Genomic DNA, 22,021 nt, shown 5'->3' with positions numbered 1-22,021 from the left:
AAAATCATTCAAAAAACCCAGTGACTTTGTGACGAGGGAACCGGAAGTGCTAACATGCTAACTCATTTCCAGGTTTTAGGACTCATTCCTGCAGAACTCTATTGGGGAGATGTCTTCTACGTTCCTCGTCTATAAATGTTTCAAGTTTTATAAAAAAGTAACAGTCTTTATTGCATTGCACTATTTCTGAAAATGTTTTAACTTGCCTTTGGCACTGCTGCAGTCGCTAACAAGACAAACGTTCCTTCTGGTGTCCACCTGTCTTTACAGAAATTAGGAAGGTTCCATACCTGTGGAGTGAAAGATTAGAGTAGAGATAAGAGATTATCAGACGGGAGGATGGATTGAGTGAAAAACTGCTGGTGGTGCTGGGAATCAGCCCAGAAGAGCCTTGTGATTCCAAACAAGCAGCAGTGTGTGGGAGAGGAGAGAGGATGAATGGCTACTACAGGCCGGGCTGGAGCATGAACTGAGCTAGAGACAGACAGAGACAGAGGGCTGGCTGAGTGGCAGGATGGGAGAGACGGGTAAGAGGAGGAAAGGGGGGAGTTCTAGCCCTCCAGCTATCAGTACCAGTAGGAGGAGAAGAGAGAGTTTAAAGGGGAGGGGGGTGGGAAAACATGAGAGAGAAGGAGGTAGAGCAGACTCAGGCTGGCTGCTTGGATTTGAAGGGAAAGGAAGGAAGAGAGGAGATCCTGGTGGCTGGCTTAGAAAGGAGGGTGGATGTTTGCAGTCTGAGAAGGCCGCAGCAACACTGTGACTATATTGTCACTGTATGGACACTGGTAAGGTAAGGTGACACTTTCAGGGTGATTATGAGAACTTTAGTGTGGTATCTAGATATGTAATGGGGTTTTATTTGTTCAACTTGTTGGCATAAAACATGAAAATATAAAAAAAAAAAACTGCCTGCAAAGTTATGAAGGACTGTTTAAGCCCAGAGGGAATCATGCTCACAACGCACAAGTCTTATGATCTGTGTTGATCACTTTCTTCTCTGAGTTGTTGTGTTTTTTGTGTATGTGCACGCTGCTGCTGCTCATGGTCTGTGTGTGTCTGTGCATGTGTTGTTATGCTGCAAACCCTCGTGAGATAAGAAACACACACAGATATCCTCTCTGTGCCATCTCCCGGTGACCAATGAATGAGCATCCTTGTGAAGAGAGCTCAAAGCAGGCGAGTCTCTCCTCTAACCGTCCCTCAGGCCACTCTCTGCTGCTCCTCTGTTCTACATTAATTCTTTAACAAGCTGCTATTATGCTGCTCGTACAGACATGGGTTCAGAGCAGTCGGTCTGGGTGTGAATGGGATGAGGGTGAGATGTTTATGTGCTGCAAATGACCTGCTCACAGTTGAATCGTATATATGCAGGGCTGCAACTAACGGTACGAACGAAACCCAAAGATATTCAACAACATTATATAAAGCAGATAGAAGAAGCAGTGGCTGGAAGAAGTACTTGGATCCTTAATTAAGTAAAAGTAGCAGTACTTCAATGTAAAAGTACTCCATTACAAGTAAAAAATCTTACCTTCCAAATCTTACAAAGTAAAAGTTAAGAAGTGTTACCAGTAAAATGTACTTTCAGAGTGTTATTATATATATTATAGTATTATGTTATTATTACTGATGCATTAGCGTGTAAGCAGCATTTTAATGTTGTTGCTGGTCGTGTTGAGAGTTAATTTTAACTACTTTATGTAATTTTATTTTGCTTGTTCTTCGTTTTGTACGAATTTGACAGCACTCAGGTCTCAGGCTGGTATTGGACCTGCATGCACCTGGGAGGGTCTATGGTTTTATTTTACTAGAGCAAGAGAGGCAGGAGGAGCCATGATTTCTTTGTTCTTAGTTTGCTTCCTTAGGGTAAATAAACCACAAGAAAACAGAAACATCTGTATCACCAGTGGACTCCTGTGTACATTTCATTGCTATGGTGCATCATTTGCCTGATTGTTTTGATTTAGATTCTGGACAAGTAGCCACTACAAGTAGTTAAGTCTATTACAATACTATGGAGGACGGAAGCTGCCAAAATCTAAAATATGACATGACACACGTTGAGTGACAGATCCCTCATTTGCATAATGAGGCAGAAATGTATAAAGAAAAGAATACAGAAATAAATACGTTTTTGAAAATAAATAAGGCGTGAAATACATAAATACATGCATAAATACAGAAATACATTTAAAAATAAAGAAAAATAAAGAAATACATACATTTAGAATTTAATACAAATAAATACGTAAATAAATAAATGGGAAAAATAAAAGAGTAAATAAATAAGAGAATTAATACAAAGATATGCTATATTTAATGACATATTCATTTATCAAGTAATTTTATTTTTTAGGTTCCATCCTCCATCCAATAATTCCTATTTTATTATAAATGTATATAAAATCTTAATATGAAATAGTAACTACTTAGTATCTGCCAGAGTAATATAGTTGAGTAAAAAGTACTATATTCTCTCTGAAATGTATTTGAACAGAAGAGTAAAGCAGCAGAAAATTGTTGTCTATGAATTTTCTTGCCTATTTAAATAATTCAGTAATAGGTTCAGCACCATATGTGAAACAATGCTGTGACACTGTAATTGCAGTGGTTCAGGCTCACTACAGCTGCTATTTGAGTGCTGAAGGGAGGGCAAAGTGATCACCCATGGTGCTGTAGCCTACTGGATGCCATCTCATTTCTCCAGTCTGGTTTGAGACGGGGAAAGACAATGGCAGCCGCATGGTCTGAGGATGTTTCTATTTGCATGTGTACACCACTCCCCCCAGTTCCCCTTCACATCCCAAGAACAATGTTGAATAGAGGACTGCCTGATGTCATCCGGCATTGCTGCTACTGATCTGACGAGAGTCGTAAATCCTGTCCCGCCATCATCCTGTTGTGAACTGATATAGTCCGTCAGTAATGTCATTGGAATTCATTCTCATAAACAGATCCGGTTTCAGAAGATTTCTCAGAATGTAGCCACAGCCATTAGCACGAAATGACACCAAACAAAGGGCATTTGACATCCACTTCCTGTGACTGGGTCAACCTTTGAGTCCTTAGGCAGAGCCAGCTCACGCCAAAAAAAATCAAGAGCTCCATAAATGCCTTCTTGTGGTGGAGTGTCAAACAAAAGGAGCGTCTTGAGTCAAATGTAACCACTTCTCTTTTGTTGTGTGTAGTGGCTACAAACAAAGGCTGCTTTTCTGTTGTACAAGATCCATGTGAGCCATAATAGAGTGACGAACAACGGGACATACTGTAATATGTTATTTTGGTTTGTACAGCTGTCTTCTTCTGTGCATAAGTTATTTGGAAAAAATGTCTTTGCTATTGCCTTTCCTTCTTGACATATTAATCACAACAGGCAACATGAAATGGTGTCAAAACCCAGTTTTCACCCTTGGAAGGTGTCACACCCATGACCAATTTGGACGATTTCCCACAACTGTATGTGTGACAGTTATCATTTCTGCACAGATGGGACAGCCCACCCTGCAACTGTGGGTTTGGTAGATTGGAATTTGACATTTAGGCTTCATTTATTCTGTCTGCATTATCCTGTCAAGTTTCAAGTGATGCTTAAAGGATAAAGATCACTTTCCCTTACAGTGTAATTAGGTTTTTTAGGATGTTACAGCACCAGCTTGGCTGAATGTCCTTCTCTTCTGCCTACACACAATCAATATGTTTACATGCACAAAATATTCAGTTTTTTGCCCTTATTCCAAAAAAGACAATATTCCTACTAAGCTGTTTAAATAGCTAATGAAAATGAATATTCCACTAATATTCACGTTTACATGCAGCCGTGCATAAACGTAACAGGTGGTGGACTTTCTTCAACCACCTTCTTGAAAAGGTTGGCATTGCGATATTTACTCATATCCAAAAATCTGTTGATATCCAAGTCTTTCATTATGTTTAAAAGCAGGTGTGTTTTCTCCTTCCAACCAGAAATGTGGGTTTTTCTTTTGGACATGTATCTCTTCAAACTGTCAGCTAGTTGGTTTGTGTACGACGCACAGAGCTGGCCGCAAACAGGCAAGAGGCCGTGTGTCGCAAACTGTGGTAAGAACCCCAATTGAGACGCATATTCCGCATGTGCTGTATACATGTCCAAAGAATGCTCCTAAGATCTAAATACCTAAAATAATATCGGCATATCCCACATGTCTTAGTCGGAAAATTCTGTAAAATTACAAAACCTAAACTAATTGGTATATTTATTTATTTATTCTCCTCAGATGTCATGGCGTCCGACCTACCGAAGCTCCAAGTTTCGAAATGTCTACGGAAAAGTGGGCAACCGGGAGCACTGCTTCGACGGGTTCCCCATCACCAAGAACGTCCATGACAACCACTTCTGTGCCGTCAACTCCAAGTTCCTGGCAGTCGTCACCGAGAGTGCCGGCGGGGGCTCTTTCATCGTTATACCTGTAGCCCAGGTAACTGGCACTGCCACACTCTTGATTTGATGTTTGATTTATGGGGTCTTTTCCTCTTTGGAGACCCCTGAGCGTATTTTTTCTACTTACTGTACACTTCAGTGTCGGGGAGATATGGGATGTTTCATTGTGTGCTAAAATGCTCAGTTATTGTTAGTTCCAGTATTTGGGCATTTGTACATTATTCAAAATTTACATTATGTTTAGTTAAAGGGCAGACCCATTATTTTTATTTTAGTTTTTTTATATCATTCTGTGGCTTTCCAGTGGTGTTCCTTATGTATTCAAATCCGAACATTCAAATTTTGGTTGATGTATGGATGGTTTAGCGTCAAAATGCTATTTTCCCAAGCCCTTCTAAAAAACTTTCCCCACTTGACCTGATGTACTTTAGGTTTCTGCATGATGATGTTCTACATATACACATATCCTGATCCATTCAGTGTGCATTACCTTCAGTAACTTGGTTGGCCATCTGCATGCCCCCAGTTTGGAGAAGCAGACAAGAGTACCAGCATGGAAACTAAGAAATGTACTGCTGTGTACGCCACATTAGTTCGGATCTGACAGTCACACAATAACACAAACAAACTAACCGATTGATGCAGCGGTAGACCAGCAACTCCTGTGTTCTGCTAGGTAAAATTATTATTTTTGTGAATGAAGTCTGGCGGCTTTGAGGACAGCGATATAACGGCTTCAGTTCTCCGATGGAAAGGGCAGCTTTCTGATGGCGAGGTAAAGTGAACATATTCTAAATATAGCGTACACTTAAACTGATATTGATTGTTTTTAGGTGGCTAAAATGAGTTTTTCTGCTGCTCCCGTCCACATCCGCTTTACCTCACCGTCAGACAGCCCTTTCCGATGGGGAACTGAAGACGTTATATCGCTCTCTTCAAAGTCACCAGACTTCATTCACAAAAGCAGTAATTTTACCTCGCAGAACACAGGTGTACACATACAACTCCATTTCCAAACTAACCAAACTTAGCCCAGCTAATTTTGACTCAGCTGGTGCTAGTGTTCACATTATTCATAACCTTATTGATTAGCTTCGATTAGCTTACTTTGGTAACCTATGTTACAGCTTTTTGCTAACGGTTGAGTGGGCTTTTCCATTTGGGGAAAAAAGGTTAAGAACGCCGATGGACTCGCCCTTTAAAGATCACAGCTTGAGTCACTTACTGTGAGTCAAAGCATTTAGGGTGTTGAGGTGCATTATTCTGTATATTGGTTTAGGGTTTAGACCATCAGATTACTGTGGTTTCAGCTACTGCACAGCACAGTAAGACCTGAAGTTTGAAAAAAACGTTTTCACACAAATCACAGACTCTCCCTCCCTTCTATAGCAGAGCATGCCAACCTTAAATCATCAAGCCAGAATTTAAAGCCAAAGTTGTAACAGGGTAGAGTTGCCAATAGGATCACATAAAGGCACACTGGTATTTCCCATAAACTGGACAAAAGAGCACTGTTGCAATGGGACGCGTGAAATTCTTTTTCTTATTATAGAAAACGGGAATGTGTTTCTTTTTCACATTCAGCAAATACATTCTGCTTTACTGCCTTTGCTGGATTATTCATTATACAACAGTCTTGCAGTTTTTAAAATGGAAGATAAGCCTCGCAGTTGCACATTACAGAGGTATTATGCTGATAGTAAAGTGATAAATCGTGGAAAGTATTTAATGGAAAGTATTTTTTTCCAAGAACTGCATTTAATAACATTTATATGTGGTGGTGATATATTGAGTTTGATATGGGGAGTATAGAATAGTTTCTAAATGTTGCTATTGTGCCTATAGGGAATTGATGTGCTCATGTATTCAGCATGTGTTTCCTATGTGATGCTGATTGTTGGTGTGTCTTTATGTATTAGTGCAGCACAAATATGAGTGGTATTTTTCCACGAGGCTATGATGTAGTTTGCCTCTCTCTCCACTCTGTAGTTCACAGTGTAGGTCTGAGAAACCATGAAGTGCTCTGCCTCTTTAAGAGCGACTCTGCCAAGGTACTTGAAAAGCTCTCAGCTGCCAAGCAGAGTCGAGTCAAGCTGTTATCAGGCAGAAGAAGTATTCAGTAAGCTGAGTAGCAGGGAGACCTCGGCTACATTTTACTTCACATCCTCATGAGCTATGTGGTGTGCAGTCATGGAAAAAGACAGACTACTGACTCTGCCATGTAGGTCAGTGCTTCCCAACCTTTTTCCTTAAAGCTGGGGTAGGCAGGTTGGAGCAAATATGATTACGAATTTTTATTAAATGATCACTATGTCCTGACCGTAGTGCATGAGACAGGTAATCTGAAAAAAATCATGTGCCTCTGTGTCCTCCGGTGTCCTCCGGTGTTCTCCGGTGTTCTCCGGTATTCTCCGGTGCTCATAATGGCATCTGCAAGATTTCACATACCGGAGGAAAACAACCAATCAGAGCCGAGCTGGAGTCTGCTGTCCAGCTGCCGTCTCTGAGCAGGCTGTCGATCATTCACGATTTCCGATCAAACAGTCAAACTAGGAAGTGCTGATCGAATATGAATCAATTTTTTGTTACTGTAATGCCTATTTCTCTCCTCAAATGTTGTCAGAAACATCTTGTAGTGTACTGTTTAGCTGTAAAATGAGAAAGTTTGTGACCCGGCAGCCATGTTGAGAACAGTTGAAGAAATACCAAGCACCGCCCACCAGCCAGAGCACAGCCAATAGAAACGCTCTCTCTCTCAAATGACCTGTGATTGGCCAAAGTATCCCGTCACGGGCTTAAAGGTTATTATGAAATTTTTGCCCAATGATGCCAAAAATATTGTGCCCACTGCTGCTTTAAGGCACTGGTTAATCGCTAGTGGTTAATGGTAATTTCTATGAAGAGAACTGAATGAAATTGTTATTTTTAAAGTTTAGATTATTATTTAGGATATAAACAGGATCAGGGCACGGTGAAGACCTGAACACAAGTTATATTCAGAGCCTTCCCTCTCTGCTAAACAGCCTCGTCCTGCATTAGAAAAGTACGCAGTTAAAACATCCAAAGAGCTGATGGGAGGATGGCCAAGCGTCAGGGAGAATAAAACACAGAATTTGTCTAAATTGAAGCCTATTGAGTATGTATGAATGTTAAAAATGAAAAAAACAGAGAATTGTATTAAAAGTCCCTAAAAACAACAGGAAAACTAATTTCTGTTGCAATATTCACAAGAAATAATCTGCTCGAAATTCATCTAAATCACTCGATTTACACAAACTTCCTGCAATTGATGCGTTTATATCCATAAAATATGTCACTTACAGTAGTCAGGGGTCGTCAGTTTCCTGATAGAAAAGTTGTCCCCTAAGAAAAAAAGGTTAGGGACCACTGCCTTAAGGGACCACTTTTCTATCATTGAGTAAACTGATGTGAAGTGCTGCGATGTGGTCAGCCTTTTTTGAACATTATTTTCTTTAGATCTGAAGACATAAACTCATCACATCAGCAGTGCTGTATCATTTTATATACAGAACAACAGAGTGCATAACAAGGGCTCACGTCATCACTTGATATAACCTTTCAGAAACTCATTTAAGAAAAGGTGTTTTTTTCATTTCGTCCATCTACACTGTTCACACCTCAGATATGGCCTTTGAAATTGGTGAGGCTGCAGGTAATACTCAGAGGTCTCTGGGCAGTTAAGATGCAGCGCTCTTTGTTTATGAAACTCACTTTGTTTTGAACTTTTCTATATGAAGAAGAGCTGCACAGCATCACACAATGAAAGTAACGCTGCTGGCATCATGTTGATTTATAATAAACTTGCTTGCAAAGATAGAAAGAGAAGGTCGTATTGGCTGGTTTCACATGTGACTGCTAGGTGACTTTAATTATATAGTATAGTATCATTTAAACATACAGGATTTACTGAGAAAGACAGTCTGTCCAGTCATGAAGAGGAAACTCTTGTGAATCAGAAAATTCACATACAGTGAATATAAAGAAGGAGTTGATGTTAGTAGTAGTTTTATTTCTGACTCTATTTGTTTATACGTAGCATAAAGGCGATTAAGGTGGTTATTTTCTGGATGTCAGCTGGGTATTTTTATGAATTCATCTCGGGAAAGTGAAAATAATCTGCACTAAACAACGACAACATATTTTCTTTTTCTTTATTTAAGATTTTAATATTATATTCTGATTATAGGGTAAAAAAATACATATTGCACATTATTATCTACAGTAACTAATCATTCTTGAAGTGAAACTCATATTTGACTTTGCTATTTTTCATGCTGTGCAATGACTATCCACGACCCTTGAAACTTGATCAATTTCCTCCTCGTCAAAGCATTGCACTGAAGCATTTCCTCTGGTTTCTGCTGAGTCGACGAGTTCAGGAATTACATTTCTCATATTCAGCAGCAGCAGCAGCTCAGATGACAGCTGCTGTGGGAGGATGGCTGCTGTTTCACATTGTATCCTCTGATCAAAACAATAAATTTGCAAACTTAAGTGCTTCCTTGTATGAGACAGTTAACGAAAGGATGCGCAGTAAAAGCATATTTCTTATTTTATTTTCATTGTTCATGTTGAAAGGATGGCGTTGAAGAGTTAAGGTGATTATTTGTTCATTTTTAAAGGCAAGTGGTCACTTCTTTGTGATGTTAAAATTTAAATTATCAAGTGTGACGTTTAGGCTACAGTTGTGGAGTGAAAAGCAGTTTATCAAAAGTAAATCAAAGTGCTGAATCAATGAATGGGGTTAAATCTTAATTAGAAGGAGGTATGGTATGCAGAGTGATGTCACCAGTCACACTAATCAAAATCAATACCTGTCCTCCCTGTTGAGTAGATGTCATCATCAGAAGCAGTCTGTGTAAGAACGGGTTGGTATATGAGAGCACTCAGAACAGGTAGAAAAAATGACAAAGAGACAAACAAGAATGAAAATATAAGCACTAAAGGAAATAGAAAATCTTTACACAAAGCACCCAAACACTTGTGAGCTTTCAAAATGAGCTCCTCCCGCTCCATTAGAAACACAAACTACTCTGTGGTGGGTTTGGCTAATGGCGAGCTATGAGCACGGCGGACATATTATGATGACAGCCGGCGAGACAGCCATATGGTCACACCCCAGACAACACCGTTAGCAAATGGACGGACTACCGCTGGCACCACCTGGCACACACACCGGCACACAAACCAACACAAGGTCACACACACCTCTTCATCTCCTCAGACAAAGACAGAGAGGGCAGTCAGTGGGTGTGGTGCTTTTTCAATCACTGCTACCATTACTATTACCACTACTATTATACTATACTATAATATTATACTAGACCATTAACTAGCCTGCCTTATTTCATGTATAAAATCAGTATTATGGCTGCATATAATATAGAAGTATCATTCATTACTATCAATCAATCTATTTATATATTTACATATTATATCATAGAGTTAACGTTTTTTACATAAAGTTGACTCTATGGGTTCAAAATGTGTTTGAAGCTCATAGTGTGTTTGAACAATATGAATTCAAACACATTGGAAATGGTTATTTTTCCTCTCTTATAATGTGCAAAACAAACCAAACCGAAACTGTGACCCAAACACCGCAATACAAACCGAACCGTGGGCTTGTTGAACTGTTGCACCACTAGTGTGCGCAGCACATTGAGTTGTATGAATTAGTTTCTCGATTATTAATCATAAGTGAATCAACAGAAAAATAATTAACAACTTTTTTTGATAATTGATAATTAATTAAATTTTTTTAGCAAAAATGCCAAGTAATCTTTGATTCCAGCTTCTCAGAGATGTGAGGGTTTCCTGCTTTTCTTTGTCTTATGTGATTATAAACTAAATATCTGTAGGTTTTGAACTGTTGGTTCGAAAAATAATAACAATTTGTAGACGTCACTTTGGGTTCTATGATGAGCATTTTTCTCTATTTTCTGACATTTTATTGACCAAACAACTAATCAATTTTTTTGAGAAAATAATCAGCACATTAATCAACAATGGAAAGTAGCAGCTAATATTTCTTACCTCAAATAAACCTTCTGCAGTTTATTTTAACTGCTAGTTTTGCTTTGTTTTTGGTTCACCAGCAGGACTTAATGTCGTTTAAAGTATTTTTATTCATCATATGCACAACAATACAAACGAAGCAGTCGTTGGCAATGAAAATCTTGGGTCTCATGTCAACAATGCTCATTAAAATCTATATATAAAAAAGAAAAATCACACAAGTAAAAGCAAAATGAGAATCAAAGACATAAAATAGAGCAAGTAATGTAATAATATATATAATATGATGCCTATTCTAATGTCTTCATCATCTTTATAGAGTCATTTCCTGTGTTCATGTTTTAATGGCCTATGTAGAAAGGGGATTTCCAACATTGTGGGCACAATACGCATATTCATGAGTATGGATGTTATTTTGCTACAGTATATTATGACCATTAAATTAAATTAAACTCTCCCTGTGAGGTCATTATGAACAACTCTACTGTAGAGGCAAACAGTGATCCAATGACCGCATTGCAGACCATGCTGCTGGTGCATACTGTACCATATGAAAGCACCAACAGCATGCACTGGACCATTACCATGTGATAAACTAAAGCAGCAGGATATCAGTTCAACTTAATAAGCATGACTCAGCATGTTCTTTTTCCTCTGCTAAGATTTATAGTCTTTTGAATCAGCAGCACTGATGTGGAGCTGCAGCAACAGTGAATTCATTAAGAGAAGAAACTGACACCGACAGCAGGATAGAAAAGACCCAGTTGCTAATCTTAAACTTGTATTATTGAATCCACATTAGTTGTTAATTCCCTCCTGTTCTATAATTTGATTCATTCATTTTATTACAGCCAGAGGAGTCATAAAATACTGCTGTTGGAATAAGGTTAGGGTGAGGCAATACTGTAACCACAGAACATCAGTGGTAATGGGGATTTATTGGGAATTATTTATTTATTTGTCAATTTAACAGGGACAATGGACAGTCATTGACTGTCCCAGAGTTAGCCAGATAGCTACGTTTCATCGGCAGTCCCTGAGCAAGAAAATCCACAAAAGAGTTATGGCATCAAATGTTAAAATTCAGACAGGAGTACAGGAGACTAAACATCGCATCATACAAAACTAGAAGTACTTTTCATTTAATAACCTTGCACATTACAGATCAATAAGAGTTGGTAGCAATCACAGTGTGGTGTCTCTGGTATACTGCAGCTGCTGGTAGCTGGCCTGCACATCTGCGTGACACCAGTATGTTGTCGTCTGAGGAAATGAGCAGCAGAAAGACAATGAGGCCTCGTGTATCTGTGTCTCTTTCTCATCCAGATTAGTAAAACGTTAGCAACATTATTTTCATTCATATTTTAATTTGTACTTTTATTCTTGATTGTGGTCTTTTCTTTTATTATTTAACCTCTATTTAACCAGGTAGTACTCATTGACATTAAGAATCTCTTTTGCAAGAGAGACCTGGCCAAGACAGCAGCATTTCAGTTTCAGACGCCACAACATTAAACAAATGCAAAATAAATACATAGCATGATATCATACAAAACACATTAAAATCAAGTGTTTGAAGCCAACGTTAAAGGGAAAATAGTCAGAAAAAAGAGATGGCTACCTTTTATTTATATCATGTTCCATTATAGTTTGTGATTTCCTCACATTACCTCAGGGACCCTCTGAACCTTGTGGTTCCCAACAGACATTATTTCTCTGCAGGTAATTAGTTCCACCTTAATAAGGAGTCCCTTAGATCCCATGTTATTAATGTTTTGAGGCCATGTTAAAACCTCCCAATCACTTTAATATTTATAGAAAAAGGTAATGCGTCATGAAACCTGGCAGCCTGGCTTGTCATTTTATTTATTATTTTTTTCTTACTTTTCCTAAAATGTACATCTTTAAATGTGTATGTAGGAGCAGATTTGAGTTTCCATGTGAGTGTAGTGAGAATGTATTGTGGTCTAAAGAGTGATGTCAAGGAGCCTTCAGTGCTAACTCGAGTTAGTTATGTTTATGAATCATTCTGTCTCGCTTCGTCACTGTCTCCTCTCTTCCTTTCCTCTTTTATTGACTGAATTGATGTCCCACTTCAAGGTTTTGCAGGCATCGGCCTTTATTGGTTTTGGCATGTGTTCTTCATCTTGTTAGCAAAGCTTTCAGTATCTTTGGCAAACTTGAAACATTTTTCTATGGGCAGACTTCCTGCTTGCTGCTCTTTAGTGTTTAACTATTTAACAGTACAAAGTATTTATTGATGTGCTTTCTTTTTGTGTATATGTTTATATAGCCTATACTGTATCTGTTAAGTATGTTGCTGAGATAATATGTGATATGGATATGCTATCTAACTGTCAGATAGGTGTCAGCAGCAAGCTAATAATGATCAATCTGGGTAAACCAGGTTCTGAAATTAGCACCCGCCAAATTCTGGCAAATTGTTGGCAGTGGTGGGTGAAATGATCAGGCCATCTGCCACTTTGGCGGACAGGGAAAACACACAACAGAAAGACATGTTTAGTAAGGGCAGCATATGATTGGATAGAGCTACACGCCCGCTCGTTACTGTATCAACTTCACTGGCTACCTCACATGTCGATTTCGTCTGAAGGAGTATGTGGTTTGATATTATATTTGTGCATGTAGGTGGGCACATCCATGTATACGCGTGGATGTGTACAATACCTTCCCATCCCCCCCTGAAAAATAGGGCTACCTCGGAAGCTACAGTCTAATTCGAACGATGCATACAATGTTTTTTTGTGTAAATATATCGAACATTGAATGACATCAGATCTAAAATGTTATTCCTTCATTTAGCACATAGATTTCAAAAGTGGCAGATACAATTTCTGATTGGCATACAAAAGAAAATACTTGTCCTTATGTATGATTGTATTTCATCCTTTCGCCTGACTTTATATAAATTTATTGTTTATAGCTGGTGTTTGAAAATGCATTATTTCAATCTTTCTTTGAGAGCTAAGGTGTAGAAATACTGCTAATAACATTTTATTATATTCTAGTAGAGTTTGTTAAGGCTTGATAATGCATCTGGGTTCACTGAGGACAGTGCACACACGCACACACAAGCACAGGATTTCAGTGAGGCATGACCCGACGCTCTTAAACAAATCTCTGAGGAAATAAAAAAAGAGGTCAGTGGATTGAAGTGACATCAAACATTGATGACAACATGACCGACATTAAGAGGTTTGTGTCGTCTGGTGTTATGAGCCACTGCCCCTCTGTGGACTGTCTGGGTTATTGCAATAACAACGATGGGCCTCAGATGTCCCTCTACAATAACCTCAGGTCTGTGTTGTTGTTGTTCAGGATTCATACAGTCTGAATCACTGATGTGATTTCACTTTTATTAGTCTTTTATGATTCTTATAAAAGAAAAGAATAGTTTTGTTCAGTAATGTTCTTAATAGATGAATACAGATTCACTACTTGCATCCAGTTGCAAATATAATTTATTTTTCTTAACATTTTTATCACTGCTTTTAGGTTGTGAAATAAATATGTTATTTTCTTTTCTAGTATTTGTGTGATTTATGCTCTTTAGTGACACATGTTGTTTTACCACAGCTGCAGTATAATCGGTGTCTTTTATGCACTTTTATGTGCAAAAACATGCATGTATCTATTCTATTTTACTCCATTTAATTCCCACTAACATTATTTTATAATATCTTATTTATGGTATGGCACACAGTATAGTAGATCTTAATATATGCTGATATTCCTCTCTCTCTCTGGGTTTTATTTATTTATGAGGCTGTTTTTTTTACCCTCTCACATTACTTCGTTGCTGTCTTTTAATGTGGGCCCTTATTGAACATGCTCAAATGATTGGATTACATTGCAGGTTGTTTTTACTGAGCTTGGAAAATCCAGTTTCTCTCATTGTGCTCCTGCAACCTGGAAAAACATGCAAAACAATCTAAACTTACCTCATTTTTATCCTCATGGCAATTTAAATTTTCAATTTCATCCTATTTCGCTTTCAGCTGTTCTTGCTTTAGTTGATTCGTTTGCTTTAAATTTGAATTCCTTTTTTTTTATTCTTAAGGTTTTATTATTTTACCAATTTGGCTTTTTATTATTTTTAGTTTTTATCACCATTTTCATCTAAGTCTCTTATTTGTGTTTCTTAATACCTAGGATTTTTTTAATTATTAATTCACTCGCTTTATTGTAAATGAGCTCTCTATCTCAACGTATTTCTGAGTTTAAATAAAGGTTGAATGAATAAATAGAAATTTTCATTTTTTTCACTTACATGCTAGGTACCCTAAAACACCCTTCCTCCATGTTATCTCTTCAACTGTATTTGACAACTATAGAATTCTGGTCTTGATCATGTCTAACGACCCAAATCTTTTCAGATGGAGGTCTTTGAAGCAAAATCTTATCCAATGGGGGTCCATGACCTAATGTGCATCAATTTAGGGGTCCTTGACATGAAAACGGTTGAGAACCACTGCCCTAAAACAGAAAAAGTAAATGTAAAATAACGTCTTTCTGTCGCTCTGTTTCAGTCTGGCCGCCTGGATTCTCATTACCCAAAAGTGTGTGGCCACCAAGGCAAAGTACTGGATATCAAGTGGAATCCCTTCTTTGAAAACATCATAGCATCCTGCTCGGAGGACACCTCGGTAAGCGACCCACTTTCTCTCATTTTTAGTGTCTGCTTTTTACCAGACAGGTATGCGGCTCAGGATATATACGACTATAAAGGGTTGGTTCTGTATGACTGCAACACTTTGAAGATGTGAAAAACATACCAGCTTATCTGTGAAATCATGAGTTTGTTAGATGCTGAGGTTGACCGCCAGCCTCTGACCCAGAAGGCAAAGAGGTCATCAGGTCATTATGGCCAGAGGGTCTCTGGTTCTGGACTCAAGCTTGTGATTGGTTTTGACTGGCAGCTGACCTGGTTGTTGTTGTGATCCAGTGGCCTGAAAATGGTAAATGACAGATGTGAAAAGCCTTTGAGCATGTCACAAATCCACTCGCTGTACTGACTACATGAATGACATCAGACACAATATCAAATCTAAATCAGTATGACTCTTAATCTCAGATGTTACATAAGATATACTAAGAACCTGTAGGCCTTTTTTCTCAGTACGTGCACTTGTTACGTTACTCTACCGAGCATAGTGAAGCCATGGCAGCGCTGTGTCCTGTATAGTACTCTCACTTGTTGGAGGATAATCTCCTCTGGTCCAACACAGAGCCTCCAGCCATAGCTGTAATCCAGTCTAATCCTAATGCAATGGGCTGCATTGATACCAGTGCTATTTTTGATCAGAGTGATCTCTAGCTGTGTCATACTGACTGTAAATTGGAGCTCATATTAAAGGAAAATAGGAATGACCTCTGATAAAAGCATAATACTTGGTGACCTTTTGATCCGTTTCATTCTGAAAAGTCAGCTTTTTAAAAACCAACATGGCTCAGTCCATTATATTTTTGTTTCAAAACAAAACCCCTCATCTCTTCTCTGACGTGTTTTTGACATCAGATGATTTTCTACCACTACACTTCATATTGATGTTTGTTCAAACAGAGAGAGACTGAAGTCTCATCTGTCGCTGCATTTAAATTGATGTCTCTGACGGCAGTAAGTGCAGAAAAATAACATCTGTTATTAAAAGAATGTGTATAAGTAAGACGCGGCTTCTGATTAATCTAAAAAATCCGACTTTTACAGAGAAATTTGTACCTTTGTGTGTCAATGTGTTGAATTTTCAATTAGTTGTTATTTCATTTTATTTTAAACTTTTTGATTTCATTTTAGTTTAGTTTAGTTTTTTGTGTGTTTGCTAGTTTTAGTATCGTTTCGGTTTCTCAGAAAGGTTTAGTTTTTATATATTTTGTTTTACAGTAGTTTTTATTAGGGCCAGGTATAATGTCTCAGAAATATGTAGCTACATATACATACAAAATACCTGGTTGGAGAACTGTGTATGCATGGCTATAATGTTTAATGTTTAATCTATCTATGTTTAATCTCTGCTACTTAAAGGACCAGTGTGTAACATTTTAGGGGATCTATTGGCAGAAATGGAATATAATATTAATAACTATGTTTTCTTTAGCGTACAACCACATGATCATAAGAATCGTTGTGTTTTCGTTACCTTAGAATGAGTCCTTCATATCTACTTAGGGAGCAGGTCCTCTTCACACTGGACCTTTAAGTGTCCGTTGTGAAGTGATTGCGACATAGCGCCATCTCCTGGAAGGTCAAGTCTGTTCAATTTCTGTTGTTCAATGTCACAAGAGTTGACGGAAATTCATACTGTCTACATTTTTCGGTAGTGATCTATTATAGTTAAAAAAAAATAAAACTGAAATGAATTTACATTCGTTTTAGTTTTTTTACCCAGGCAATATCGTTTCAGTTTAGTTTTAATTTCTCTTAACACTAGAACGGGTAAAATTTACACGCTGCTGTTTTTCGATTGTAACTTTGTTTCAATAAAATATCCCACGAAAGTCCCACAGTCTGTGACCTTTCCTAAAAATGTGTTATGTCGCACCTCTTATTGTTGAAAATTGTCAAGATAAAGCCAGATTAAAAAAATTGACTATTTATACCTAAGCGTCAGCGGGTATAACTTACCCCTAATGCAGTCATTTTCACGCTATTAATTTTGCACGTTTAGATCAACATTCTGTGTTGCTATGGCAACGTCTTTTTGCCTACTACTGTGCGTGATAGAGCTGCATCAGAGGCTAACCTTCACTATGGACAAGAGAAAGAGATTTATGAATGAGGCTTCATCAGGCCTTAGACGTGCTCGATGCATTGAGTGAAGTAGAGTCTGATGGAGGTTTCAGGACTGGGCGATGTGTCCTCAGTTGATTGTGACTGTATTGCTGAATAGCATAAAGGGATTACAACTATAGCATTTTGTTTTACAATCCTGTGCTGTAGAGTGATAAATAAATGAACCTTGTACCTTGAAAGTTAATGCATTCTAATAGCAGGTAAATTTGACCTGTTGGTGGTTTGAGGTATACAGCGACCCCTGGCGGTTTTATAGGATATAGTTTTTATTTCATTTCAGTTTACTAAAAATGTTTTTCACTGCTTATATGTGTGCTTTATGTGTATTCCTTTATATTTACTGTGTGTACGTGAACGTGGCAGGTGCGACTATGGGAGATCCCGGAGGGCGGCCTGAGACGCAACATGACGGAGGCGGTGCTGGAGCTGTACGGCCACAGCAGGCGGGTGGGTGTGATCGAGTGGCACCCCACCAGCAGCGGCATCCTCTTCAGCGCTGGCTACGACTACAAGGTACCACATCAGTGACTGCAAACACAGCCAGCTCAAATTAAAACAATATACACTGACAGCACTATGAGGATCGCCAGCACAATGATTTAACCAACATTGAATGCAAGTTAAAGGAAATAAATACTGTTAGATATTGTCAATGTGTCTGTCATTTAGCTCGTTTCAGGAGTTACTTTGTAATGTTGAAAGTATTTTTTAAGAGATACCATTGTGTTGGATTAATCAATTAATTGGTGTACAGAAAATGAATCAAACTGTTTTTAGTTGACTTGATGCCTTTTTTCATTCTATATCATTGTAAATTGAATAATTTTAGGTTTCGGTCAGATAAAACATGAACTCTAAAGATGAAACCTTCTGACAGCTCTGACAAATTGTGCTATTTTATAGACTGAATGATTAATAGATTTACCAAAGCACTAACAGACAGATTAATCGATAATGGAAAATAATCATTTGCTGCAGCCCTGCGTATGGACTTTCCCTGAATAACAGGCCTGTATAACTGTGTTAGTGATTTCCAAAGAACAGAGTTGGGACAATATGGTCTCATTTCACTTTGGATACCAGCAGAAACTACTGTCTGATGTGTTGGTAGTAGCACACAAAAACAAATTCACAAGCTCACAACATAATCACATCACTGATTCAAACACCGCAGCCTTCTAATCAGCTCCACCCAAACCATCCCTCCCTCCCTCCTGACTGTCAGATCCTGATCTGGAACCTGGAGATCGGAGAGCCGGTGAAGATGATCGACTGCCACACTGACGTCATCCTCAGCATGTCCTTCAACACAGACGGCAGCCTGCTGGCCACCAGCTGCAAAGACAAGAAGCTGCGAGTCATTGAGCCGCGCTCCGGGGCGGTCCTTCAGGTCAGCGGGAGGGGGGCTGGCGTTTTCATGGGAGTGTGCATGCACGTTGAGGGAACAACTGTTTATGTTATGTAAGAATATCCTATAATGATGCTACGACTGATGCTGTTGAAGAAAATATTAATTGTTTGTCCTTATATACACTATATGAAATTTGAATAATAATGATTAGAGATGTTCCGATACAATTTTTTCCTTCCCGATTCCGATACCTGAACTTGCAATTTCGGCTGATACCAAGTACTGATCCGATACCAGCGTGATTCAAAAAAACATATAGTTATTATAATTATTATTATTTAACAGCTGTTTACTACATTAGTACATTATCCTCACTCTTCACTACCGTTACTGTTACACTCTCCACTAGCACCGTACTGTTGTTGTTTGCTGTCGTCACGTGACAAACTACCTGCAATCAGTTCTTCTTCGCTGCTCTAAAACTGTAGTTGCCAGTGGCAGTCATGATATATCCAGGGCGACAGCACAGTGAAGGCTGCTATTTTGGAGCGGCAAAGAAGAATTGATTTCCGGCTAAACAAGTTGATTTTTTTCTGGGTTAATAAATTGTGATATCCAATCGGTGCGTAGACAGGCGTACTCGCCAATACCCAATGCCGAATTTTGGGCAGTATTGGACGCATTTCTGATACTGGTATCGGTATCGGAACAACTCTAATAATGATTATATGTTTCACCTCTACTGAACATCTTATTTACCACGATTATAAAATTATAGTGTCCATATATTAGTAGTTGACAAATTCGTCATAAAGTATGTGGACTTTTGTTTACTTTTGGTCTTGAGATGTTTTTCATAGTTTGGACACTTTAATTCATGTTAAGGGAAATCTTAATGCTACAGCACACTGTGATATTTTACGCAATAGTGTACTTCAAACTTTGTGACAACAGTTTGGGAGAGGCGCACATGACAATGCCCCCACGCACAAAGTGAGATCCATAAAGAAATATTTCCCCAGTTTAGTGTGTGAGAACCTGCACAGAGCCTGGACCTCAACCCCATCACACATTTGGGATGAACTTGTTTGCCGACAGCGAGCCGGGCTTTATTTCCCAACCTCACTAATGCTTGTGTGGCTGAATGGGAGAAACTCCTACAACCAGGATGCAAAATCTTGTGGAAAGCCTGAAACCAGAGGAGTGGTTGTTATAGCAGCGGATTGATGTTGATGGTTTTGGGATGTGATATTTATGCAGGTCTTAAGCCACAAAAAGTCATTGGAGAAATTGCAGCTCCATGAGATCACAAATTCAATTTCTAAAGCCAAAATTTTTGGTCAAATTCATTTCCATCAAGGTCACTTAATAGATTTAAGAATATTTCCTGCTGTTAGATCAAACAAAAACATGCTGCAGCTTGTCCACACCACTTCTCAACCACTTAATGTTTGACCTTGGAGATCTTGCCGCCTGATCACCATGAAATGGTTTCTGATTAGAGCCGCGTGCTGCACCCCTGCTGCACCAAGTGGAGGTGATCAAGACCAGGCAGCAGCAGGAGGAGTAGAAACAGGCAGGAAGAGAGAAAAAGGAACAAATCATGAAAATGTTCCGTAGCTGAAACACCGATTTACTTTCAAAGATTCCAACAGAGTCGTGTTGTTGGCTGTTGTATTTAATTTAAAAAGTAAATGAGATATAATAATATTCATGCTGGTATGCAAAGCTTGTAGAATAACTGTATAAAAACTGCATGAAATGATTAATATCTTACTTAGTGCCATTAAAATATTAAAGGGTTTCCCATTATAGAGCCTATGCCACCTGGGTGGCAATTATCGTAAAATGTATTTGTGTCCTTTCTCTGTATTGTCACAACAACATAATAGTCACAAGAATAAATAGCAGGTGCATGTACCATTAATGTTCTATCTCTGTGTGCTTCTCCACCAGCAAGCCAGTTATAAGAATCACCGCGTAAACCGAGTGGTGTTCGTGGGCAACATGAAGCGACTGCTCACCACAGGGGTTTCACGCTGGAACACCCGGCAGATCGCTCTCTGGGATCAGGTCAGACAACACCTCCATATGGCTCATGCACGTGATGCCAGAGTGGGTGGAGCGAGTGTGTGTGTGTGCGTGCGTGCGTGTTTAATTCTCTGTTTGTGTGTGTTGCTCTTCCCAGGAGGATTTGTCCATGCCAATTGTGGAGGAGGACATCGACGGCCTCTCAGGACTGTTGTTTCCCTTCTACGATGCCGACACACACATGTTGTACCTGGCAGGAAAGGTCAGCACAAATTATTCTTCATAACTATAATATTTCTCAGATTTACCACATTCAGATCCACATTGAATTCAGACATTTTGGCATATTTTTCTTATGAAGTCTATCAAATGAACAAAGCTGTACAGCACATTGAGGATTTAATTTTTTATGAATTTACCTGACAGGGTAACAGGATATAGGCAATCAGTACAAATTTAATATGTCAAATACCAAACAAAGCAATTTAATTTTTTTTTTTTTTTTTTTTTTTTTGAAAAGTGACAATGTACATTAATCAACATTCAAACAAATGTAAATATACCCGAGTTGGCTGAGAGGTTAGTTTTCATCAGCAGCCCCTTTGCGTGATGCTGTTAGGCATCCTGGAATAATAAAAATAATACAATACGTACAATAGTTAAGAACACACTGCATTCCTCATGTTAACGGTGAATAAAATAGCATCAGTGCTGACATAATAAGCTACAAAGGTCAAGATGCCCTTTTTAGGTTACAAGAGCATACATACATCATTTGCAGTAATAAATCATTCAAAATGAGGCCATTTTGCATCCCGTTAACAATAAATGTGGAGGAGGAAGTGCCTCATATATTAATTGAACAAACAGGGTCAAAGTCAAAACAATATGAGATACATTTGATGTGTCAGTGTCAAATATATATCTAATAATGTCTATTTTTATGCCTTATATTTTACACCAAGCTACAGTTCATCGGCCTTACTTTGTTGTTTCTACAGGTCCGTTCTCAGTCTGTCAGTAACCTGATCAAGTTTGGGTGATTGAATTGCTATATCAGTATAATGTTCTCTGTAAATGAGAACAGTTTGCAGAATGTCATTCACAATATGAAAGTTGCTCTACAAGAAATTTATTTTTTTCTCTTTTCTCATCTTCAGTATCCTGCCTTAGTTTTAAATTAACTTAAGTGATTTAAAATTGTAGGTAAAACATTTAAAAAATCATTTAAATCAAAGACAGCACAGTTTATTCTGTGAATCGGAGCAAAGCAACAAATAAGATTAGGCTGTACTTAAAATATTAAGAAGCCAAATGTTAAAAAAAAACGTGACGTGGTTGAAACTTTGAAGAGCTACTTCTTGAACTGTAG

General features: G+C 38.4%; 1 protein-coding gene and 1 long non-coding RNA gene across 6 annotated transcripts in view; one reads left to right on the top strand and one right to left on the bottom strand.

Annotated features, from left to right (window-relative positions):
- The window catches only part of coro2ba (coronin, actin binding protein, 2Ba), a 60,389-nt gene that overhangs the window by 31,440 nt on the left and 6,928 nt on the right, over nucleotides 1–22,021 (top strand). For 2 of the 5 annotated variants that reach the window (XR_005209847.1, XM_037791928.1), the window contains exons 1-7: nucleotides 633–785; nucleotides 4,254–4,454; nucleotides 15,007–15,123; nucleotides 17,631–17,780; nucleotides 18,493–18,657; nucleotides 20,575–20,691; nucleotides 20,807–20,911. Coding sequence is in view for 4 of the 5 variants with exons in the window: in XM_037791928.1 (XP_037647856.1) it covers nucleotides 4,254–4,454; nucleotides 15,007–15,123; nucleotides 17,631–17,780; nucleotides 18,493–18,657; nucleotides 20,575–20,691; nucleotides 20,807–20,911 (855 nt within the window). In the remaining variant the exon portion in view is untranslated. Of the gene's footprint in view, nucleotides 1–632; nucleotides 791–4,253; nucleotides 4,455–15,006; nucleotides 15,124–17,630; nucleotides 17,781–18,492; nucleotides 18,658–20,574; nucleotides 20,692–20,806; nucleotides 20,912–22,021 lie in introns of those variants that run through there. The other 3 variants (XM_037791956.1, XM_037791940.1, XM_037791948.1) reach the window with 2 other exon arrangements.
- On the bottom strand, nucleotides 11,492–17,582 carry LOC119501643. Its single transcript, XR_005209868.1, has 3 exons — nucleotides 16,615–17,582; nucleotides 15,253–15,426; nucleotides 11,492–11,719 (listed from the first exon to the last, which is right to left on the bottom strand). It is a non-coding gene; the product is annotated as an uncharacterized LOC119501643 (long non-coding RNA).

Source organism: Sebastes umbrosus, chromosome 2, assembly GCF_015220745.1.
Source record: "Sebastes umbrosus isolate fSebUmb1 chromosome 2, fSebUmb1.pri, whole genome shotgun sequence".
Classification (NCBI taxonomy): domain Eukaryota; kingdom Metazoa; phylum Chordata; class Actinopteri; order Perciformes; family Sebastidae; genus Sebastes; species Sebastes umbrosus.
This window is presented reverse-complemented; position numbering and strand designations above follow the sequence as displayed.